General features: G+C 41.4%; 1 protein-coding gene across 1 annotated transcript in view; it reads left to right on the forward strand.

The window, feature by feature from the left end:
- Positions 1 to 24,980, forward strand: part of INO80D (INO80 complex subunit D) — a 60,941-nt gene extending 35,961 nt beyond the window's left edge. Inside the window, exons 7-10 of the mRNA XM_077448521.1 lie at positions 6,114 to 6,247; positions 7,348 to 7,565; positions 20,921 to 21,078; positions 21,996 to 24,980. Coding sequence (XP_077304647.1) covers positions 6,114 to 6,247; positions 7,348 to 7,565; positions 20,921 to 21,078; positions 21,996 to 23,167 — 1,682 coding nt within the window. The 3' untranslated portion in view covers positions 23,168 to 24,980. The remainder of the gene's footprint in view (positions 1 to 6,113; positions 6,248 to 7,347; positions 7,566 to 20,920; positions 21,079 to 21,995) is intronic.
- The last annotated feature ends 915 nt before the right edge of the window (positions 24,981 to 25,895 follow it).

Consider the following 25,895-nt stretch of genomic DNA (forward strand, 5'->3'; position numbering starts at 1 on the left):
ACAGCGGGAGCTGATCAGCTGGTACTGCAAACTCTATGTCCGCCAGTATCTGCCGATCAGGAGGAAAAGACAGAATTGCGGTCTGCCTAAGTAAACAAGGCAGAGTGGCGTTCTGACAGGAAAGAAGGCAAAGCGGGGACAAAGATTCATGTCTTCCCCTTGTAAAAGCACCTCCTACAGTTTAGTAAAGCACATGTTGGGCAAGCAGGTAACCCTTTAAACTCCCTGATGTTTAACCCCTTCCCAGCCAGTGTCATTAGTATTGTGACTGTGTGTATTTTTTAGCACTGATCACTGTATTTGTGTTGCTGGTTGCAAAAAATGTCAGAATGTCTGCTGCAATATCGAAGTCGCTGATCACCATCATTACTAGTGAGAAGGGGAAAAAAAGAGAGAGAAAATATCCCATAGTTTGTAGGCAGTAACATTTTTGCACAAACCAATCCATATATGCTTATTTTGATATTTTTGTTAAAAAAAAAATGCAGCAGAATACATATTGACCTACATTTTTATTGTTTGGCTATCCCTTTCTATAGCAGCAAGGCCATTTTAAAATTTATTTATTTATTTTTATTTATTTTTTTATATTTTTTTTCTTATTGGAACAGGTAATGGAGGAAAATTTATGGATTTAAAAATTAGTTTAAGTGTAATCCAATCAGGGAGCGTCATTGCTGCTGTCATGTAATGCACTGCAGCCCTGATGGTCCGATGTCCTTTCCCTTTTTTTATTTATTTTTTTCCTGACCTGCAAATCTAGTTAGAATTGTGCTCTTGATTGCAAAGGGTGAGAATTGATCCCCAAAGGTTATTTTAACCACTTCCCAACCCATAAGCTGTCATATGACATCCTGGACTTTGACTGGGGATATCTGATGGCTTAAGAACAATCTTGGCGGCAGTTCAGCCCCCCACTCCCGCCGCCCTCTGTTGCGTCTCCCGGCTGGAAGTTGAGCATAGAGATTTCTGGTGACCAGATGGTCCCCAGTCATCTCTCTGACCCTTTGGAGGCCTGGGCACGAAGATATGTCATGTCGGGCCGGTGGAAGTAAACAATGCCTGGGACGTGGCTGGAAAGGCAGAGAGGTAGAGAGGTGTTTGTGTGAGGGTGTGTTTGTGGTATTTTTATTTTTTTTATTTTTTTTATCTCAGCCTTTCCAGCCTGGAGTCCTATTGATCCCACATCTCTCCATAAAGAGGACCTGTCATGCACTATTCCTATTACAAGGAATGTTTACATTCCTTGTAATGGCAATAAGTGATCCAAAAAAATCGGCGTTTTAAATCGCACATGTAAGATATTGCCGAGTGCATTGGAGCAAAAGCAACCATTCTAGCTAAGACCTCTAAAAATTTTTTACAGGTTACCCGTTTAGAGTTAAAGCATCACTTATGGAGATTTTTAAGTAGCAAAGTCTGGCGCCCTTCCATGAGTCTGCGCAATTTTAAAGCGTGACATGTTTGGTATCTCTTTACTCGGCATAACCTCTTTCACATTATACAAAAAAAATTGGGCTAACTTTACTGGGTGTGTGGGTTTTTTTTTTTTCCATGAAATGTTTTTCAGAAAAGCAATAGATACTTTTGGAATCATTGATGTAGGACAGTAAGCGCCCCCCCATTCCTCAGCTCACAGAAGCAGATCGATGGTCCTGTAGCCTATCGCTTTTCAGTGTCCTACATGCAGGTTAAATTAATACCTGACGAAAGGGCCCACGTTTCAAGACAGTGACATCTGATAGCCAAGAGGAAAATGGCTTTAATGAAAATCAACCTTTTATGGAAGAAGATATTTCACAAGCAGGAATTCCAGTTTGTGTTAGCAGCAAAGACATGATCAGCAGCACCAGTGTATATGGATGATTGTTGGAAAACCCAGATGTAAGGACATCACAGGGAGCAGTCTTTGGGATAGCTATGTGAGGCTTGATATCTTTGGATGTTTGAGTTTAAACCCCAGAGGGGAGTGTGACGCATGTGTGGAGGGATCTGGTTAGAGGTGCACAGTTTACAGACAACACTGAGATCACCATTTGTGTTCACCTTGCACTTGTTCTCATCACCATCTGATACTGCTGTCTGTTGTTATACATTTATCACTTATGTCAAATAGACATTTGTTAGCCTGGCCATTTTGGTATTGACAGAAGCGCTGCTTGTGATGAATTTTTTTCTGATGCTTCCTTAGTATTGGGTATATTTATCATATTGAAGGATTGTAAACGTTTTATTTTTAGGAGAAAAGCATTTAAAAAAAAAAAAAAAAAAATCGCTGTGCAAATGCAGCGGGACATGAAAAGTTGCAATGACCGCCATTTTATTCCCTATGGTCTCTGCTATAATAATAAAAATAAAAATAAATGTGTGTGTGTGTATATATATATATATATATATATATATATATATATATATATATATATATATATATATATTATATAATTATATTGGGGCTGAAACAATGAATCGACAACTAATCGATTATGAAATTAATCGATTAATCGGCCAGTAACATAATGGGGTTAAAAAAACTAAAATGAGCCCTTTATAGCACAAAGAGCAAATAATCGCTACTGTAAATATTACTCACTGTTCTACAGTAAAAAAAATTAACCCCTTACAGTAGTGATTATCTGCTTTTTTTTTTTTTTTTTTTTCTACGATAAAGGGCTTATTTTAGTATTTTTTTTTTTTTTTTTTTTTTTTTTTTTTTTTTTAACCCTATTATGTTACTAAACGTCTTAGACCTGGTTCTATGTGTTTATTGGTGCTTTTTGCAGAAATGCACTACAGTTTATTTACATGGTTTCCTATGGAACACGTTCACATCTGAAAGGGTCAGGGACTTTTAATGCAAAATGGTGCTTTATTGGTTCAATATTCTTCTATGGAGAAGCTGCAGAAAAGCATGTAATGCGTTTTTGCAGCAATTTGTGTTTTTTTAATCTGCCCAAAAAAAGGAAAAAATGCAAATTGCAGTAAAATCACGTGCGCAAAAATGAAAACCTACAGCAAAAAGCACTGCAGAAACAGATCAAAAGCAAACTGTATTAAATGATTGATCGGCCAACTAATCGATTATGAAAATAATCGTTAGTTGCAGCCCTAAAAAAAAAATATGTATGTATAAAAATGTATATTATCTTTGGGGGTTTTGAGTAATTTGAGTAATAAATGATTTTTGCATGTAGGTGGGAATTGATGGTTAAAATATATATGTAAACCCTAACCTTGTAAAGCAACCCATTCGGTTTTCAATAGAAATAAAAGACAAAACATTGGTATATAGCTAAAAAAAAAAATACCCTTTTCCCCTTTTTTTTTTTTTTTTATAAAAAAGAACAAAAGAAAACAAACGATCACATCCCCTCTTTCTCAGCTGCACAAGAGCTTGAGTAGAAGAAACCACAGCACACTGATCTCCACAATGAATGGCTGTGCAGAGGGGGGTGTGTCAGGACAAGTCTGATCATTGGAGGAGAGCAGGCTGAGTTCCCAGCACATGTTAAGATTAAGCGATTTGGTCCGTGAAACATGTTAACCTTGCTGCTTCAGTCCTGTTGTGTTGTGGCCTAGTGATGTTGTTCGTGGATTTCAACGATTAAAGCATTTATATTTATGAAGATTGGATTTCGGTCACCTCCTTTGCACATCCTTTTAAAGTTTTCCAGTTCAAGGACTGGGCCAGCACCAGATCTTCAGTACAGCTATTGTATCACCTGGAGCGTTGTTGCAGCCTCTGTCTCATTGAGTTTCCAGCAAAGACCGAGAACTGACCACGATGTGCTCCCTGAGGTCTAGTGTGATCAGCAGAGGGACTTGCATGAACACCAGGAATTTTACACAAAGGAAGCAATGCAAAGAACAGGATACTTACTGTTTAGTATTTGTTGCCTTGTGTTAAATAGTGTGCACATCTTGTTTTGGGATGGAGATATTCATATTTAATGAGTTCTGTATAATTGGGATGGAGCCTTGGCTGTGCTGTATAGCCTCCCATGATGTGGGTCCATGGGTTTGATCAGCGAAGGAATCTGTAGATCAAGGGTCTCAAAGTGGCAGCCTTCCAGCTGTTGCAAAACTACCAGTCCCATGAGGCATTGCAAGGCTGACGGTTACAAGCATCACTCCCACAGGCAGAGGCATGATGGGACTTTCTAGTTTTGCAACAGCTGGAGGGCCGCCAGTTGATGAATCCTGCTGTAAATCCAGGTGTCAAGCCAAACCGTGAAGGCAGCTGGGTATGCTCAGACTTGCCTGACTGGTGTTTTCCATTTCTGTGGCTGTGTGCCTTTTGGAAAGCTATTTTTCTGCTGCTTACTGCTGAGTCTAGTGAGCCTCTCCCCAGGAGTTTGGATGCTGGGATGGGTGATTTTTATTTATTTTTTGCAGTGAATTTTTGGCCGCTACACTGCAGGGGAATATGTGAAGGTGGGGCACTGGAGGAACCGCTGGATTAACACGGTATCTGCTTTGAGGGATAAAACAAAGCAAAAGGGGTTGCCATCATCTAAGTGTAACTTGATTAGTGATCAAAACTGATAAACAATAATGCTCTCACTGCATAACATGAAAGGCCAGCGTGCAAATAATTAATTATCCCTCAATTCCAGTGGAAAATGACCTGGAGCTTGGTGCCAATCTGCAGATTTGCCCAGGGAAGTGGTTAGTGATGCAATATAGCACTGGCCCTCCCACACCCATGTCAGCGTGTGAAGTCATCCATTGGTCCCAAACTCCCAGCCACTTTACTGCATTGCTCTGCATTTCACCTTGGTTTATCCATTGTTGCCTTGTATCTGGCAGCTTCCCAGCACTACTGTGCATCACCAGTCGCTTCTCTGGGCAACTCTGCAGATCGACACTGGGTTCCAGGTATAATTTACATGGCTTTCCATGTTTTTCAGTGAGTGCATTATTGCTTTTTATCACTCAAGCTACACTTAGATGGCGGCGCCCTCTTTTGCTTTGTTTTGTATGTACAATAGAGATACTCAAGTCTTTGGTTTACAAGGAGCAGCATTCATCACAAAGTGCTACTATTTATTGGCCTTTCATATAGACGTTTGATGCTTGAAGGACATATATGCTTGACTTCTCCATATTCAATGCTCACACTTTGAAAGCTGAGTAAAAAGTGTCTGCCTAAGAACAGAAATGTGATGCACGCACCATACGCAAGGCTTGCGTGTTGGGGACTCAGCTGGGATAATGTAAGGCGATGGTGGCATCGATAGTGCAGCATAACATGCCCATGTACTCGCCATACATTGATACGGAGACGCACAGGATTACTTGTGCCATGAAAGGCAGTTGTGGCTACATCACAAAGTTTCTAATTTTTTTTTTTTTTTCACAATGAATGCCTTTTAATTTGCACATACTGCTGCTCAACCATTGACTTTTACTTTTCCCTTGACATGACAGTACGATTTGTAGCATAGTGTTCCTAGTCATGCCCCCCTCCAGACTTGGGCATATGGTCCCTTTTAGTCCTAAAATTTACTGTAAGTTGGCTGTCCTGAGACTAGAGCTGCACGATTCTGGCTAAAATGAGAATCGCTATCTTTTTGCTTAGAATAAAGATCACGATTCTCGCGGCGTAACATCTCACATTATACAAAAAAAATTGGGCTAACTTTACTGTCTTCTTTATTTATTTTTTTTTTTATTTAATTCATTGCACTGTTTTATTTATTTTTTCCAAAAAATTGCGTTTGAAAGACCGCTGCGCAAATACAAAATATTGCAATAATCGCCATTTTATTCCCTAGGGTCTCTGATAAAAAAAAATATATGTTAGGGGGTTCCAAGTAATTTTCGAGCAAAAAAAAAACAAACTTATTTTTGCATTAAGATGTAAAAAAAAAATAAAAAAATAGGTGAATATATCCCTGGATAATGTAACTTTAATTTATGATTTTTTTTTTTTTTTTTTTTTTTTCATTCAGACATGCACTTTGACAGTGTCTTTTAGATGCAAAATACCCTGAAGCCTATTGTGCATCCAAGCTGGAGGCCCTCTTTTCTTGCTAATTAAGTGGATTTTTATGGTGTAGTTTACTGGGTTATGGCTGCTGTTTTGCAAATTGTAGTTCTTAACAACCTGTCAGATATACTTTCAAACAGCTCTCAACAGCTTTTCACCAGTTGCACAGCAAAGTTTGCTGATGGACAGCAGTGCTCTGTGCCTGTGTTTGACATCACACATCAGACACCCCTATGTGAAGAACATGCCAAGAAAATGGTAAGCATTCTTGATGGAACACAGTGGGGAGTGAAAAAATGATCTATCCTTGAGTGGGCTTCCCTTTGCGCACTTGTTGCCCAAAAGAAGCTCATGTTACTTTTTGTGTGACAAGCTGAAATTCCGGCGCTCAACAATCGTGTCAAGATTTGTACTGCATTAGGGGTGCCATTTTGAATTAATGGCACCTAAACATGCGTTGTGTGATTGCTGCACGATTTGGAATCGTGGGTGGAAGTGCAATGATTCTGCCTATGATTCCAAATCACAACATGTGAATGCAGTTAAATGGCTATTGGCGTGGTTATCATAGAGGTAAGTTAACTTTTACAATGTCCTTTGTGCATACGATGAGAAACTGTATAACCAACATTTTAGGTACTTATTCATTATTTCCTTCTGATTTGCTTGTAAATTTTTATTTAAAAAAAGTTTTCCAATTCTTTCTTGCCTTAAGTAGTGTTATTTTTTGCTGGAAATAAGTTTGGTTTTCAGCACACTTTCTGAGTTATCTAAAGGAAACTTGTCATTCGATAATTATGGGGGCTGCTGTTTGTGGTCTTCCAGCAATGTTGGTTTCTTAGGTGTTATGATTCTACGCTCCAGACTTGGATACACTGCTCTGAAACAAATTTGCAGTGCAGGCATTCTTATTTGCTGCAGCTTCTTAAAGTGAACTTTCATTTAAAAGTGAAAAATTCTGCTAATTCACCCACGTCCCCAAACATATTTGTGTGTGTTTTTTTTTTTTGAAAGGGGGGGGGGGGGGGTTGTAGGGAGCAGGTACATTTTTCTGTCCGGTACCTGCTCCCACGTCTCCAATTCTTAGCTAGGATTCATCCGCCCACACAGTGTGGAGCAGACTGTGAAACTGGAATTAGTAATTCACAGGCAGCTCCCACAGCCAAGATGGTGGCACCAGGTTTCAAAGGATCAGCCACCAGTGAAGACTTGTGAGCTGGTGGGTTTCTGTTAAAGTCAGAACCTACAGTATTTTAAAAAGCTGGAGTTCCTTTTAATTTTAGAAAATATTAAAGGCCAGTTGTCAATTGCCTATAAAAATGTTTTGTTTTTTCTTCTTCCCCTAAATATCCTATTAGGACAATTTCTTGCGAGGAGACAATTCACGTAAAATTCAACACCAGCAGCAGAGGAAACCCAGGAAAAAGACCAAGCCCCCAGCACTTACCAAAAAACACAAGAAAAAGAGGAGGCGAGGTCCGAAACGCCCTCAGAAGCCCATTCCGCCTGCATTGCCACAAGGCAATCTCTGTATGCCCAGCAGCCTCTCGCTGCCAGTTGAAGTCTCCAGTATAAGGTTAGTACTTTATTTTTATAGCATTTTTAATATGGCAAATTTGTGGCTTTATAATCTTTCTGGGTATTCTTAGTAAATCATACTACATATGCATTGTGATTTTTCCATACCCGGATAATATCTTACATGTGCAACAGTCTTACTATGTATTCATTTTTCTCAGTAAGCTTAACATTAGTCTATTTAATATGTATCTGTGTTTTTACGCTTGGCAAAGTACAGGTAGTACAGTTCATTTAGCATATTTGGGCTTTTTCCTAGCAACTACTATATGTGTAAGTACATACAATATGCTAAAATATATAAAGCAGTTTACTATTCCTTTAGATATTATGGCTACATTCGTCTTTTATTTTTCAGTGCTCCTTCTTCTTTTTTTTTTTTTTTTTTTTTTTTTTGTTTGTTCCCACCTGGTAAACTGGCTAGTAATGTGCTTCCTGTCTTTGACAGCAGATGATAATCATGTTAGATTAGTCGATTTTTGATGCACTTTCCATAAGGGACTAACAAATTTAAAGCCTAACTCGCTTTCAAAGTATATTGAGAAATATTTTAGTATAAAACAAAAAACATCCAATATACTAAGTGGGAGTGAATAATTAAGCCCTCCCCCCAAGGATAAAAGGATAATCTGGTTATAGCCATTTACTCCTGTCATTTTTAAAGTTGAGCATACAGTAAACTCAAGGAAAGAAAAAAATCAGAACAACTCTGCGATCCTCTATGTAGTGAGAGATGGCAAGGTCATCGAAAAGGAATAACTGTCCACTGTATAAACAGCATCATGATCCACACATTGTGCCTATTTCTGAGGGACACGGAAGGGGGAAGACCAGAAAAACAGCGGGGGAACACAGAGGATAAGGGATGTAGAAAGGTGACTATATTAACCACCATATAGATAAGCTATGACCATTAAAGTTCGATGTGCATATATCAAGCCCATGGGGTCCAGTTATCATTTACTAGAATCAGTGACATATTGGAATGTTTTTCATTGGGCATGATTGGGCTATAGTCAACTTGGCTGCCAAGAGAATAAGAAGTATGTGTGTGTGTCTATATAATTTTCTATAGAGAAATGTATCATTCCATTGTGGTTGTACAGTGAGTCAGATTAGTACAGATCAGAGTGGGGTTTTTCGGTCATTCTGTGCCCCTAATAGACAGAGTTCCTTAGACATAGGAGGTGTATTGGGAGCTGAAGCAAGGGTTTCCCAACTTCTTCAATGGATTCTTGGTTCCACCAGACCCCCGCCCGAAGTGACTCCCATCACATCTCTCCCCTTTCGGCAGCAGACTAACACAGGAGGAGACCCCAGATGGGTTGACTCTGATGTTTAGTCTGTAGTTCCAGTACCCCAATGCATGTACCTCAAACACATTGTCCCAAACTATCTCCTGTCCGTATAATTCAGATGTTCTCTGTGCTGGGCAGAGGTTAGCAAAGCTCTGCCCTGTTGGCAGCACTTCAGCTTTGGGGACAGCCATGTCTAGGGTTTCTGCTGCTAATCCTAGGGCATGCTGCTGAACGTGTTCTAGCAGTTCCCGGTATGCCCTTTTCAGATGCTGTTCCTTTTGCAAATATTCCAGGCTCTGAGACCCCCTGCATGACTAAGCATAGCCTCTCTGTATTCTCGCAGGTCCTCAAGGGTAGGTTTCCCTTCATAGCCAAACACAAAACAGTCTGTAAGGCTCTCCCACAGCAATCCAGGGCCACCAAAGTCATATCCCTCCCAGAGAGCATTCTGTTGTCTAAATAACTCTGTTCTGCATGCCATTGCAGAGCCTGATTATCGATTGTCCTGGGGCCGCTCTCCCGGGAATGGCAGCCGTAATTTCCGTTGGTCACTGGCTCGTTGCTCTGGAGTTGGAAAGTCCTTGCCCTGGTGTCTACCAGCGACCTGAAGGGCTCCAATCCAGATCTGCACCCAAATCAGGCGGCCGAGCTCCAGGTACTGATCCGCAGACAGACCTGGGGATTGCTGAAAGGGCGCTCCGCTACCGCCCTTGCAACTCTGATGCCAGATACATCTCTGCTGGGATGACCAAAGTCTGCTATCCCGATGGAGGTTCGGAAGTCCCAGACTGCAGGAAGTGTCCCACTGCTTGCCACCAACATATCTGATCCCAGTCACTCCACTTGAGTGCTTCCATCAGTACACTGCTTCCTCCAATTTGGGCCTTTTGGATATCAGGTTTTAAAGCTGAATATTGTAACCAAGAACCAGACGAGACTAGCTCAGTTATAAAGCTGGAATATGAACTGTTTATTGAAACACAGGTAACACCTTGGACAATTCCCCCTCCCATTGCTTTCAGGGTGGGGTAGACTGTCCGTCCAATCAGCAGGGAGGAATTCCGAGCCCCCCCCCCCCCCCCGCCCCCTTTCCCCACAGCAAACACATGCATGAATAATATTCTCCCAAGGCAGACCAACACAATAGAACAGTGGAATACAGCCACACCCCAAACAACCCAGCAAAGAGTCCACAAAAGTATGAGAATACACGCACAACATTCCAGTGTGGTTGTACGGTGAGTCTGATTAGGACAGATCAGACTGGGGTTCTCTATCACCCTGTGCCCCTAATAGACACAGGGTAACTTGGACATAGGCGGTGCTTGGGGAGCTGAAGTAAGGGTTTCCTAACCTCTTCGAGGGATTCTGACGGATCCATTCTGATGTCTTTTCATGGGCTAAATGAATGGTACTCCTATCCTAAGAAACAAGGTTTTGCTTGTGAACGCTTCTCTTTAGAGAGCTGGGCCACAGTACTTTTTGGTAGTGAGGCCATAAAGTTTTACTGGCATGGGGCTTTTGCTGGTTCAGGATTGTGAGATCCTGAGAGTGCCCTGGTTCCTGAAGGTTTCCTATAAGGTCTCGGATAAAACACTGCTGCGAGGATAAGGTAAGGGAGATTTTCTCAGGAATTTCTCCTTCTATATATAGTGTTGTCTTGCTTATGTGTCACCACTGGGGGGCTGTATTCAGCACTCGCCATCCTGATGCTGGAAACAGCAGAAGCCTTCACTCTCCTCCAGCCGGAACAGACCCTCTGGTAAGAAAAGTAGGGGTCTGGTCTCCTCCTGTGGCCCCAGATTGGCTTTATTCCCCTTCAGGGGGGCATGCCAAGATGGTTGCCTCTTTTGAAGAAGAGAAAAAAAAAAAAAGAAAAATATAAAGGGCAGACCGTGGCCGCATCAGCGGAGGATTTATACCCCCCCCCCCCCCCTCCATGCTTACAGGTACAGCTAGCGCAGGAAAACTCCTTCCTGGAAAAAAAAAGGAAAGGGGGGGGTCTGTAATTTTGTGGGGGGTGTGGCTAACTGCGTCAGACGCTGGACATACATGAAGGAAGCTGGCAAAATGTTCTGTCACCCTGAAAATGATGGCAGCACGAACATCCCATTACACCACATTGGAAGTTCCCTTTAAAATCTAGGCACGTAAGGGATCTAAGTGATAAAAACTTTGAGAAAAGGATCAACCCAAAGTGGGTTCCCTGAGCGAGACCACGTTGACTCCTTCACATAGGATATCGGCGCATGTCTCATCAGATTGTAAAATGGGTAGATGGTAATTAACACTTTTTTTTTTATTTTGCTAAATTCACTACTGAATGAAGTGGATAGGGTTAAACGAATAAGATTCTTGTTCCTGATGGCTTTTTTTTTTTTTTTTTTTCTTCAGATCATTTCTGTTTTTTCTTTTGCTATGGATAATGCCCTGTCCAGCATCTGAGGATAACCATGGAGTAAAAATCTCCCATAAAGTGATTGTGCCTCTTGTTGAAAATGTAGGTTGTCACTACAGATATGCCTGACCCGTAGGAACTGACGGTCAGGAATACCCTTATTGGTATGTCTTGGGTGGTCTGACTGGGCAAGTAAAGGAGTTTCCCGACGAGGGTTTCCTATATATAGTGGAGGAAACTACACTGTTGGCTCCAATCAGGCACACATCCAAATAACCTACTGATTTGCTGTCCAGACAACCAGTAAAAAACAAGATTCCTGTTGTTGAAGTGTTCCAATAGGCAAAAGACAATCGCTCCCCCATCAAACCACCAACAATAGGTAGTCAATTAATCTAAAAGAGCCTTTTTGATGACCTAAAGGTGTTCTCTCCTACAAAGATGTGGGCCCGCTCCCACCAATCCATATAAATGTTGGCCAGGGAGGGAGAAAATTTGTCTCCCATAGTGGCCCCACACCTCTGGAGGTAGAATTCGCCACCAAAGATGAAGTAGGCACGTGACGGCAAATATTTGAGTATATCTGGAATATTTAACCAATTTGTCTATGGAACACAGACTGTATATCACAGATAAAAAAGACAGCTGCAACTGCAGGATGGTGGGGTATGGGGGAATAGAGGCTGGTTACCCAGGTAAAATCATCCTCCCTCCCATATAAAATCTTTCATGATGTTAAGAAGGTAATTTGTGTCCTAGAGGTAACCTGGCAACCAATAGCTGTAACTGCCGATCTAACCACTGACTCAATCGTTCATTTAGGGAATTGATGCTGGTGAATAAAAGGTCTACCTTGCAGGGTATCCAACCCCTTTGTGGGTTTTGGGTAGATGGTAAAAAGTGGATAATCTGATATCAAAGATTTGGCTTCTTTCTGGTTAAATATGCCTATTCTTACACCCCTTGAATCAAATCCGTAATCATTACTCTACTCTATTTCTTTGTCCGATCCCCAGCAAGTTTAGTATAGGTTAGATGATCAGACAATTGTCTGACTGCTTTCTGTTTGTATTGATCAGCATTTAATACAACAATGAGGCCTTCCTTGTCAGAGTTGTTAATGGTATTGTCCTCCAACAGCCGATCGAGGGCTCATCTTTCATAGATTACATTGCCAAGCAGTTTAACCTCCCATAACTTGCTGTGCCAAAGCTGTCAAATCGCACTCAATCGTTTTTTGAAATTTGGTCATATCCGGAGTGTGAGAGCTGACTGGATAGAAATCTGATTTTGATTTGTACGGATCTGACAGCTTTATCACAAACCTATAGTGTATCAACTGTGTTACTGTCTGCCGCTAAATCCTCCAAATGTCTGACAGCACATTGTTCTCTAAAAGAAAAATCCTCCTATATCAGGCACACAGACAGATATGTTCAGATGGATTAGACCTTTCTGCATTATCAATTGAATAGTAATGTAACTTCTTAATAGATGAATTCCTCACAAATCTGTTCACATCTACAATGGTGTCAAAATGAAATATCTCTGGGGACAAAAATTAAGTCCTTTTAGACAATAGGGACATTTCTCCATCGGTGAGTATGCTGTCCGACAAATTCAATACATTAAAGAAATCTCTTAAAACTTGTGTGTCCTGGTGGCGGGACACATATATCTCTTCTATTCCTCAGTACCCCCACTTTCTGCACCCCCGGCGTGTCCTCCGGTATGTTTGTTTTTGTTCCACCTCCTCTTGCGTTTCCTGTGATTGTGGTCCCCATTTTTGGGGGTAAAGGGGTGGATCTTTCATGCTGGCCACTAGTGGATGGATGTTCCGGTGATAAGTCAGAGTCAGCCAAAGTATCGCCCCAATATTCTGTATCGGTGTCAGAAAAACTGACATGTTTTTTCAGGTTCCATTAGTAGTATACTGAGGCGCACCGCTACAGTTGCATCTCAGTTTCCATATGTAAGCATTATTGGTGTCATAGTCTTATCAAGTAACTTATTATTATTTTATTTTTTTTGTTTGCAATTATAGAATTTTTCATATTGTTTACATTTTTCATTGAGATGTTGCTCAAGATGTGTGAACTCACCCGCACCTTGTAAGGGTTTTAGTGCTAGTTGAAACCTCTGCTATTTTACTTACTGTAGAAATTCAATTTTACAGTTTTTGGATAGAATTCTTATATCCGTCAGAGCTTTAGAGCAAGTGGTCAAGGTGAAAGTCCATTGAACTTTGGGTTTAATCGAACCGTTCAAAAGTGGGGAACTTTTTTACTAGCAATCCCTTCGGTATCCGATCATTGAGTAGATACTCAAGGAGAGAGAAAGTTTGATTCCCAAAAAGCTTGGATCTCTTTTAATAATGCTCTTTTCCAGCTTTATGAATAACAATAGCACAGAGCCAGCTTCATTATCTGTTTTATTGAAGGCTTCCTGAGCATTGGTCCTGGGTTAATTGTCTTTCTGTAACCCGTACGGTATGGCTGGTGTCCTGTGTAGCAGTGTCCTCAGTCATCATACAAATATTTGTATTCAGAGCGGCATGTAACTCTGTGTAAATAGGCTGGTAGTCACCAAGCTGGCGATGCTGCGAGTGAATGGATTAAGCCGGATAGGATTCCAATCAAGTGCAAGCCCCTGCCCCCGGTCAGTGTTTCTCAACTCCAGTCCTCAAGGTGCCCTAACAGGTCATGTCTTCAGGCTTTCCATTATTTTGCACAGGTGATTTGATTAGTTTCACCGCCTTGGTAATTAGCACAGCTGTTTCATCTGAGGGAAATCCTGAAAACATGACCTGTTGGTGTGCCTTGAGGACTGGACAAAGAAGAAATGGCTGCACGTTGATGAAAGTCCAATGCAGTTTATTAAATCAGCATGATGATCTCAAAGGACACCGACAGTCTTGTAGATGTGTTTCACACAGTACAATTGTGCTTAATCATTACAAGGACATATCCCACTGGACAACACTTGTATAAGATCGCCCTCTATCAACACAGGTGTTTCAGAGGGTGAAAATCAAATAGCAGGAAAAACACACTTGTATAGTCGCCCCATTTGACGAGGACATGAGTCTAAATCTAAAATAAATCTTGATGATATACTAATCTAAAAAGTATAAAGTGATAATTGTCTTCATAAAAATTAAAAAAGGTGCCTGCACCACACAATTAAGATGTAGTGCAAAGAACCTCAAAATTATTGTAAATAAAAATAATTGTATATAAAATTATATGCGTGTGTAGTTAAAAATAAATTAAATAAAAAAAAAAAATCACACAGCTGCCTTATCTTTGAGGAGTTCCACCTCCAGGCCCACATCTTGGGAGGAGAGAACCCCCTTAGGTTGTCAATTTAGGCTTAGACTAGATTTACTGGTTGTGTAGACAACATCCGTATGTTATTTGGATGTGTGCCTGACTGGAGCCAATGTAGTTTCGGCCACTTTTTATATAGGAATCCCTTATTGGTAAACTCACTTTTATGTGCCAAGTCAGGCCACCCGAGACATACCATTAAGGGTATTCCTGTCGGTCAGTTCCTATGGGTCAGGCGTATCTGTAGCGACAACATACATTTCCAACAAGAGGCACAAACAATCACTCTGGGAGATCTTTACTCCATGGTTATCCTCAGATGCTGGGCAGGGTGTTATCCATAGCAAAGCAAAAACGGATGACTTCTTAAAGCGGAGGTCCACCCTAAAATGGACCTCCGCTCATCGGAATCCCCCCGATGGATAATACAGGTAACTGCACCCACTTCCGGCATAGCTGTCTGCGGAAAGGGGCGTAGATCACGCCCCTTTCCGCAACTGCCCGCCCCTTTGCGCAAGTGCCCCGCTGCCTGCTGGGAAACACACAGTTCCCAGAGGCAGCGGGGACCGTCCGGATTGCGCCGCGCGGCTCGCGCAATGCGCAGTAGGGAACCGGGAAATGAAGCCGAAAGGCTCCATTTCCTGATCCCCATACCCAAGATGGCGGCGGCAGGACCCGACAGACGACCTAGCGATCGGCTTCGGGTGCCGACATCGCGGGCGCGCTGGACAGGTAAGTGTCACTATTTTAAAAGTCAGCAGCTGCAGTATTTGTAGCTGCTGGCTTTAAAAAAAAAAAAAAAAAACGCGGAGTCCCGGTGGACTCCCGCTTTATAGAAAAAAAGCTATCAGGAAAACAAGAATGCTAATTGTTTTTAACCCTATTCACTCCATTCAGTAGTCCATTTAGCAAAATGCATTTTTTAAAATGGACATCTACCTATTTTACAATTTGATGAGACATGTGCTGATATCCTACGTGAAGGAATTAACGTGGTCTCTCGCAGGGCACCCACTTTGGTTTGATCCTTATCTCAGAGTGTTTTTTTTTTTTTTTTTTTTTCTCCAGCGAGCCACTTAGATCCTTTACTTGGCTAAATTTTTACAGGGAACTTCAAATGTGGTGCAACGGGATGTTCGTGCTGCCATCATATTCAGGGCAGCGACAGCGTTTGAGGAAAAAAATATCCACCAATGTGGCTGGACTATTAAATATGCATCGCCGGGGCTTAAACTTCGAGTGGGATGTTGGCCACTTCTATGTATAGATTACTTTAATGCCTCCGCTAGTCGAGCTGCCAGATGCTGGTAACCTAGATTTGTATTCATTTTTTTTTTTTTTTCACCTCCTTCGCCCCCTGTCTTCCCAGCCCCCCTCCCGCCTTCTTCTCTACCATCCTTTTGTAACTGATGTGGTGGTCCACTGTAACCATAATTTCTTAGCTGTGGTCATCTATTTTTATGCCCCATTTTTTTTGTTCCAGGTATCATGTATGCTAATTTTTTTGAGATTTATATGACCTATGTGGGGATCTGGACATTTTTGTTTAGATCGATTTTATTGATTGATTCATCATTTAACCTTGGACACCTTTACATATATTGTATATGATCATATATTTGTCCTTTTTCTATATACACGTGGTTTATATCAACCAGTTACGTTTTTCCATTTTTGTGTGTGTGTGTGTGTATATATAATTTTACTATACAGCATCTCACAAAAGTGAGTACACCCCTCACATTTTTGTAAATATTTTATTCTATCTTTTCATGTGTCAACAATGAAGAAATTACACTTTGCTACAAAGTATAGTAGTAAGTGTACAACTTGTATAACAGTGCAAATTTGCTGTCCCCTCAAAATAACTCAACACCTAGCCATTAATGTTTAAACCGCTCGTAACAAAAGGGAGTACGCCCCTAAATGAAAATGTCCAAATTGTTCCCAAATTGTCAATAGTTTGTGTGGCCACCATTATTTTTCAACACTGCCTTAACCCCCTTGGGCTTGGAGTTCACCAGAGATCAGTTTGCCACTGGAGTCCTCCTTCATGCCTCCATGATGACATCATGGAGCTGATGGATGTAAGAAAGCTTGTGATCCGCCACCTTCCATTTGAGGGTACCCCACAGATGCTCAATAGGGTTTAGGTCTGAAGACATGCTTGTCCAGTCCATCACCTTTACCCTCAGCTTCTTTAGCAAGGTGGTGTCATCTTGGAGGTGTGTTTGGGGTCTTTATCATGTTGGAATACTGCCCTGCAGCCAAGTCTCTGAAGGGCGGGGATCATGCTCAGCTTCAGTATGTCACAGTACATGTTGGCATTTATGGTTCCCTCAATGAACTGCAGCTCCCCAATGTCGGCAGCACTCATGCAGCCCCAGACCATGACGCTCCCACCGCCATGCTTGACTGTAGGCATAATACTTGCCTCACCTGGTTGCTGCCACATACACTTGACACCGTCTGAACCAAATAAGTTTATCTTGGTCTCATCATACCACAGGACATGGTTCCAGTAATCCATGTCCTTAGGCCGCGTACACACGGGCGGACTGTTCGCCCAACTTAGTCCGCTGAACAGTGTTTCAGCGGACAATCCGCTCGTGTGTGGGCTTCAGCGGACTGTTTCAGCGGACAGTCTGACGAACAAAGTCTTACGGAATTTCCGTAAGACAGTCCGTCCAAACTTGGTTTCAGCAGACAGTCCGCTCGTGTGTAGGCTAGTTCGACAGACTAAGTTTGGCGCATGCTCAGAAAGGATTTACACGGCCGAAGGTTGAATTTCTCGTCCCGTCGTACGTGCCGTTCACGTCATCGCGCACGCTTTCAGCGGACTGTCTGCTCATCGTGTGTGGTCAAGTCCGTTCATGCAAATTTTGAACGGACTGTCTGTCGGATTGTCTGACGAACTAAGTTGGGCGAACAGTCCGCCCGTGTGTACGCGGCCTTAGTCTGCTTGTCTTCAGCAAACTGTTTGCAGGCTTTCTTTTGTATCACCTTTAGAAGAGGCTTCCTTCTGGGATGACAGCCATGCAGACCAATTTAATGGAGTGTGTGGCGTATGGTCACCGACAGGCTGACCCCCCACCCCTTCAACCTCTGCAGCAATGCTGGCAGCACTCGTACGTCCATTTCCCAAAGATAACATCTGGATATGACTCTGAGCATGTGCACTCAACCTCTTTGGTCGACCATGGTGAGGCCTGTTCTGAGTGGAACCGGTCCTTTTAAACCGCTGTATGGTCTTGGCCACCATGCTGCAGCTCAGTTTCAGGGTCTTGGCAATCTTCCTATAGCCTAGTCCAACTTTATGTAGAGCATCAATTCTTTTTGTTCAGATCCTCCGAGAGCTCTTTGCAATGAGATGCCATGTTGAACTTCCAGTGACCAGTATGAGAGAGTAAGAGCAATAACCCAAAATTTAACATACCTGCTCCCCATTCACACCTGAGATCTTGTAACACTAATAATTTGCATGACACTGGGGAGGGAAAATGTCTAATTGGATCCATTTTCACTTACGAGTGTACTCTCTCTTTTGTTGTCAGTGGTTTAGACATTAATGGCTGTGTGTTATTTTGAGGGGACGGCAAATTTACACTGTTATACAAGCTGTACACTCACTACTTTACATTGTAGCAAAGTGTCATTTCTTCAGTGTTTTTACATGAAAAGTTATAATAAAATTATAAAAATGTGAATAGTGTACTCACTTTTGTGAGATGGTGTGTGTGTGTGTGTGTGTGTGTGTGTCTATTTTACACACTTACATGAATTTTGAGGTTCTTTGCACTACATCGTAATTGAGTGGTATAGGCACCTTTTTTTTTTTTTTTTTTTTTTTTTTTATTCATTTGTTATGAATCCTCTATCTCTTTATATTTATATCAGTATATCATTGTGATATGTTTATTTTAGATTTAGACTCGTGCCCTGATCAGATGGAATGATTGATCAGGTGTGGTTTTTTTTTTTTTCCTGCTGTTTGATTTTCCCCTCTTTGAAACACCTGTGTTGATAGAGGGGTGATCTTGTATAATGCCGGCCATACACAGTTCGATTTTCGAAAGAAAATTCTTATCTAAGAATTTTCGTATGAATTTCACACCATTAGTGGGCTGCAGTAACAGCCGATTTTCGTGCGGAAATAAAATTTGAGGAATCGGACATGTTGGAAATTTTTTGAAAAACTAACGATTTTCTAATCAATGATGGGAGAATCGTGCGAGAAATGTAATAAGAAAAGAAAATTTACGGAGAGAAAAGAAGCTTCCCGGCCAAGCAAATTATTTTCTGTAGCAACATGAGGTGAAATTGAAGGCTTGGTCAGCCGAATTTCGAAAATCAATGGTGGCATCATCGGATCACAACAAAACGAATTTTCTGATTTTGAAAAGAAAATTTGTTCGAAATTCGACAATGTATGGCCGCATTAGTGTTGTTCAGTGGGATATATCCTTGTAGTAATTAAGCACAATTGTACTGTGAGAAACATATCTACAAGACTGTTGGTGTCCTTTTTGATGTCATCCTGCTGATTTAATAAATTGCATTGAACTTTCATCGATGTGCAGCCATTTCTTCTTTGTTGCATAGGCCTGGCTGCCTCCATAGGTATATCAAGCCTAATCCATTCACCTGGAGTTGAGTTCTTTATCCCTCTTTCTTCCCACCAACTCTGACTAGCTTCCCTGTTGCTGCTGGAGAAAAGCATCCCCACAATATGCTGCCACCACCATGTTTCACGGTGGGGATGGTGTGTTCAGGGCATTTGTGCAGTGTTCATTTTCCACCCCACGTAGTGTTTTGGTTTTAGGCCAAAAGTTCAGTTTTGGTCTGATCTGAGCATAACACATTCTTCCACATGTTTGCTTTATTCAATGGCTTTCTTTTTGCCACCCTTCCATAAAGGCCAAATTTGTCACATGCACAACTAATCGTCCTGTAGACAGATTCTCCCTCCTGAGCTGTGGATCTCAGCAGCTCCTCCAGAGTTACCATTAGCCATTTGAATGCTTCCCTGTTTCTCTCAAGACACAGCCTGTGTGTTTAGGTGGGTGGCCATGTCTTGGTAGGTTTCCATTTGCGGATGATGGTTTGAGCAGTGCTCTGTGAGATGGTCAAAGCTTGGGATTTCTTTATATAACCCAACCCTTTGTTAAACTTTTCCAACTTTATCCCTGACCTGTCTCATGTGTTCCTTGGCCTTCATGATGCTGTTTGTTTACTATGGTTCTCTAACACACCTCTGAGCTGTATGTATACTGAGATTAAATTACACACAGGTGGACTCTATTTACTAAATAGGTGACTTCTGAAGGCAATTGGTTCCACTGGATTTTAGTTAGGGGTATCAGAGTAATGGGGGGCTGAATACAAATGCATGCTACACTTTTCAAATATTTATTTTCTAAAGTACTTGGAAAACCATTTATCATTTTCCTTCTACTTCAAAATTATGTGCCACTCTGTGTTTGGTCTTTCACATAAAATCACTATAAAATAGATGCGCTTATACTCAGGTCAGTTTTTTTGTGTAAATTTAATCCATCCAATTTAGGCACGTGTACACCACCATGGTAGATCAAGTACAATATTTTGCATCACAGTGATTATGGTAGGGTGTAAATGTCAAGGGCAGAAATGTAGTTTAAATGTACAGATGGAAAGCATTGTAAAATATACCAGTGCTATGTAAATGGCAATTGTTCATTCTTGCATAACGGTATTTATTATGCGCTAAAAATGGCTTTGTTTTTAGTACATTTTAGAGTGTTTGTGTGTGTGTAGTCAAAATTGTGGCCCACACAGGGGTGGGGGCCATAGGCCCCAAATACAAGGTACAAAACCTACAATAGAATAAGCATTAGCCTTATAGTGAATGGTACAAAAACATGCACATAAAGGGTACTGTACCTGCCAAGAGAAAAAAGAAAAAGGATTGCAGCTAAAGAAATTCTCAGTGAGATCTATCATCCACAGACGTGTTAGTGGTAGGGTTCTCTATTTCGAAAATTCCAAATTTTTACAGTTGACACCAAACAGGAATAGAGGCAAAATCTATCAATGGGACACCTGTTCTGGTAACCATTATCGAAGGTTATCATCCCCCTTTTTATTGTACAGATTTCCCTTTGACTTCCTGTTCTTTCCTATAAGAGAAAGGACTGACGGCAAAGGAATCGGTGAACTGGAATTTTAACTCTTCAAGTGTGTGTATTATAATCTAATATAATAAATATAATTTTGCTTTAATTGTCCACACTAGGTTAACATTGTTCTGTGAAGCAATGTAGACATCTACTCCTTCTGTTTTTTGTAGAAGTCCATCCACGCCAGACTTGAGCACTGAAGAGCTACCGGATGACATCACTAGTGAGATCACTGACATTCCTCATGATTTGGAACTGAATCAGGAAGATTTCTCTGATGTCCTTCCACGTCTGTCTGATGACCTACAAGACTTTGACTTTTTTGAAGGTATGCTATATAACCATTTTTGATTTGTAAACCTAGAATGTCTTATGATGATCAGCTCAAAAGGAGTCAGCTACTACTTCATGGGGCTGCATGATTTACTCCTCTTACCTAGAAGGCTGTACAAACGGGTTAATGAACATGTCCAAAAAATTCACCAGTATTTCCTGTGGTCTCCCTGCAGTATATCTTTACCATTACTAACTTGCCATGCTGTGTGTAACACTGTATCTCTGGAGTTGGCTACTCCTAACGGTTGGGCAGGATTGTGCTTACTCTGCCCAAAGATGCACACAGCCTGGCTTGGAAGCGGGTGTGCAATCATAGGAAGAGGCTGCTTTTGGTTGCACACTGAGAAGAGAAGGAGCCAACAGCACCGGTGGGGACCCAAATAAGAGTAGGTTCTGGGCTGCTCTGTGCAATGCCATTTCAGAGAAAGCAAGTATAAACTTGTTTTTGTTTTAATTTTAGAAAAAAGTTAAATACTTTACCATCACTTTAAGCAGAAAAAGGCCAGATCCTTGCATTGCAGGTGTTCAGGTACAGCTTTCTCTCAAGCACAGTCAACAGTGTGCAGTAAAGTAGTAGGGACATGACCTCACCAGATGTCTCTCAAGGCATAGGGAGGGCTAGGTATTGGAAGTGAACTGCTATTTTAGGAGGAATTCAAGACACAAGGTGCACTTTTTCCAGGGTAACTGTTTTGGTGCAATTAACATACCGTACTTGTGATTGCTAATACCCCACTTTTCAAATATTTAAATTTTTAAATGCTGATTTTTTTTTTTTTTTTTTTTAATTAACCAAATGCAAACATGGACATTTTTTGGAATTTTAGATATAATTTAGAATAAATGTTTCGGACATTGCTTTTAAAAGGTCCCATTATCACTACTACAGCAATCTTTATTTTCTTTCAGGTAAAAATGGTGAGCTTCTCCCAACAACTGAAGAAGCCGAAGAATTGGAGCGGGCTCTTCAAGCAGTTACATCTTTAGAGTGTCTAAGTTCCATTGCAGTGCTGACTCAAGCAGATGGTGTTGCTGCTCAGGATCTTTCAGAGCGTGGAATGACGTCCTCATTCTCTGCAGGGTCTGGAACCACAGGGATCCATTCGCTGAGCCGAGTAGATCATACAGACCTTGGAAAATTACTAAATGGGCATATGGTTCACGAAAACTTTTCCAGTCTGGAACTGGATGAAAACCTCCTTGGTCGTGCTACTTTGTCTAGCCCACCTACACCTCTGAGTGGGCATATTCAGAGGCAGTTTTCATCATCTGCCAATGTTGGCCTTAGTTCTGCAACTCTAATAAGCCACAGCTCGCTTGAAGAGAGGTCTTTCACGGGTACATACCATGAACTTCATGAAAGCAGCCATTCTTCCCAGCGGCATTTACCTGCAGAAATTCTAAGCAAGACAGAAAATTTAATCACCTCGCAACAGCAATACAGCAGTGACCATCCACATTCTTCTCCTCATGATAGCCATTATGACAGTGAGCATGTTCCTTCACCGTACAGTGACCAAATTACATCTCCACATGCTGCCTCCTTCGCTGGTGATGGTTTAACAGATACATTTTCTTCAGAGGTGCCCATTATTACACAGCACTTGCTCACTACCCAAATGGAGGTGCCTCTAAGTGGGGTGGTAAATGCTCAGTCTCATTGGGGTAACCTCCCTGTGAACCTTGGTGACCCATCAACATTCAGCACCTTCCTCAGTTCTGATGGGCACCTTCTCTCCACGTCTTTGTCTACCCCTCAGGCTGTCTCTCATTCAGAACCTTCACAGCCTACCTTCTCCACTGTGACCCCCAACAGCTCTAACATGCTTCCGGGGTTACCACAGACAAGTTTTAGTGGCCTAAGCCCCCCTCCCTCTGAACTCATGGATTCTATGCCCTCCAAACAACAGCTCCCACAATTCATTGCAGCCTTTGGCCATCAGCTGACTTCTCACAGTGGCATCCCCAAAGACCTGCAACCCAGCCATAGCTCCATTGCTCCTCCTGCAGGATTTACTGTAACAGGTGCCACAGCTACAAGTACCAACAACACCTCTTCATCCATCAATCACAAAATCTAACTGATATCCTTGCCTGTTAAAGAACAAGTAGTATGAGAAGCGATTAATCACATTTTGCGCCTCTTATCACTTATTCCCGGATCTTATTTTTCACATTAAAGGAGGAGTGTATTCAGTACAGTGTCCTCCTTGTGCTGTAATGGCACTGGTGCTCCTATTATCCTTGTTTGTCTACTTTCCCGGTTTTACTCCCAGACTAGTGAGGCTGGGTTCTCTAACTTTCTGCTTTGCTCCTGACCACAGGAAATCTGCATCATGTCTTTTTACTACCTGATGTTGGCCATCTGAATATATGTAGTTTAATGCAGAGCTACAAATCCGTGGCAGCAAGCAGGTTAGGGTATCAAGGAGAGTGAGCTTTCCATGAAAGAGCAGTAATTGGGCAGTACTGTTTCTCCTTACTCAGTGCAGTATGAACCCAGTGTCCTTTTTCTAAAGAAATTAAGCTATCCCAATCTTGTTCCCTGTGTGTGCGTGTGTGTGAGTGCGTGCTTGTGTGTTGTAGAAATTGAAGAAATCCCAAATCTTAGGGGTGGTGTTGCTAGCACTTTAAGTAGCTTCCATTCCATGTTTCCTGCTAAACTCTGTGCATGGTCCAGAACATAGTAAAAGTACTTGAGGCATGACAAAGGCAGAGAAAACACAAAATTGAGCTGGAGTAGCTTACAATGCATGGTTTTTGGTTCAGTTAGTTTAAATCCCAATACTGGAATCCTTTTATTCCACCATCTCTTTAAAACTCCATGACCATTTTAACTTTTTTTGCACATTTGGCCCTTGTTTGCTTCTTACAATAAAGTTCTAATTTGATTGAGAAAAGCTATTTGTAGGACCTTCATCCTGATTCTGTAGTTGGGATTCCTGCATGTAGGGATGACTTCTTTTTGGAATTAATTTGAATGTATTGGTCTGTGGTTGGATATTTTTATTGTCAGGTTGTAGACTAGTAGAAAATAAATGATCACTTGCCCATTTGGTTAAGGTTACCAAATTTTATATTAAGACATTTAATGTTGTCAAATGTAGGACTTTACCCACAGCAGTTTTATAAATATTTTACCCAAATGGTTTTAAAGTTTTTCCAAGACAAATCAGTGTAAAATCTCTAATACAATAAAATAATCAGTCAGGGACAGTATCCACTAAAAGTAATAACTTTTTATGGGCCCACAGCATGCAGTCACCTTTAAAAGGCTTTATATCTTTTTGCCAGAGCTATCTGAAAAATGCTAGGATCTTATACCTAGATTATAATCTTTTTCATATATTGAGGTCACCGGATGTTAACTGTCAGGTTGCCTTCTAGGATTGGACACTGGGAAAAATAAAATTATATGCTTCCCTAGTAAAACCCCTCCTATTACCAGTATTCCAAGTCTTAGGAAACGTGTTCCCTGCCTGTGTTATATGCGCTTGGGCAGTGATTACTTTTCTGTTGGACATGATTTCCTCTTCCATATCCTGGTTAAAACATATTGACCAGTTCCATATTATGGTCTAAATTTTTAGGGATGTTCCCATTTTTATCATTGGTATAAGTAGTCTTATCTCCTTCTGGCTTGGTTCTCCTGCTATTATCACCTGGTCTTGTCCTCTTCCTATTAGGTGGGGGGGAATCTGTCTTCATCTGATGTTAGCTTTGGACATTCATTCTTGAGTGGCTCGTTAGCTGCAGGCTATCCTGTTAGAGCAAACCAACATGAACAATCGTTAAAATCACATGGGTCCCACCCCACATTAATGTTTTATGATCATGCTCTTGAAACTGCTTGCAACAAAATGTAATCATGCTGGTAGTAGGAGTGCTTACCTTGTGCTGGTCTATTTATTTTCATTTTTATTTTTTGCAAGTGTCCAATCCTCCAACACATGGATTTTTTTTTTTTTTTTTTTTTTTGCGAGTCTAAAGCCTCATATACACGATAGGACTTTGTACAAACTTTCCCTTGGATTTTTGTACAAAGGGTGTCTGCTGTGAACTTGTATTGCATACACACAGCAGGACTTTTTCAGCCAACTTTCTCCAAATCATGTGGTTTTTCTGCTCTTTACCGCCACCTTTGGTTAACTTCTGTATTGTTGTCTGATCTTTTGCATTGGTTCTGAGCATGCCTGTTTGTACTTTGTACAAAAGTCCTATGGTTTTCTGTACACACGATCAGACTTTGCTCCATCGGACTTTTGTTGCCAGAAAGTTTGTCCATTTGCACAGCCAACAAAAGTCAGATGAAAACCAAAAAAGTTTGTCCGATGGAGCGTACACATGGTCGGATGTTGCTCCAAAACAGCTAATTTGCATGTTTGTTGTCAAAAAGTCTGATCGTGTGTATGGGCCTTTAGGCCTAATATTCTGAAATTGTGCCAATATATCAAAGCTCCAGCAGTCTTTATTGGAAAGTTATTAGAGCTTTTGTCTTGATGTCCTTGGAAGTGTTACGCCTCGTAAACACGATCAGATTTTCGGCAGGGAATTGTGTGATGAGACTGTTGGCCTAAAATCCGACCGTAAGTACGCTCCATCAGACAAATGTTGTCCAACTTTCCGCCAACAAATGTTGAATGGCAGGCTAATACATTTTCCGCGGACAACGGTCTGTTGTCAGGTTTTCTTATCGTGTGTACACAAGTCCGCGTCACAAAAGTCCAAAGTACAAACACGCATGCTCGGAATCAATGGTCACCAAACACGACATTAGCAGAAGGTGCCCAAAGGGTGTCGCTCAAGAGC

The sequence above is a fragment of the Lithobates pipiens genome, unplaced genomic scaffold, assembly GCF_037356315.1.
Source record: "Lithobates pipiens isolate NorthernLeopardFrog02 unplaced genomic scaffold, aLitPip1_a1.2 Scaffold_22, whole genome shotgun sequence".
Taxonomy (NCBI): Eukaryota; Metazoa; Chordata; class Amphibia; order Anura; family Ranidae; genus Lithobates; species Lithobates pipiens.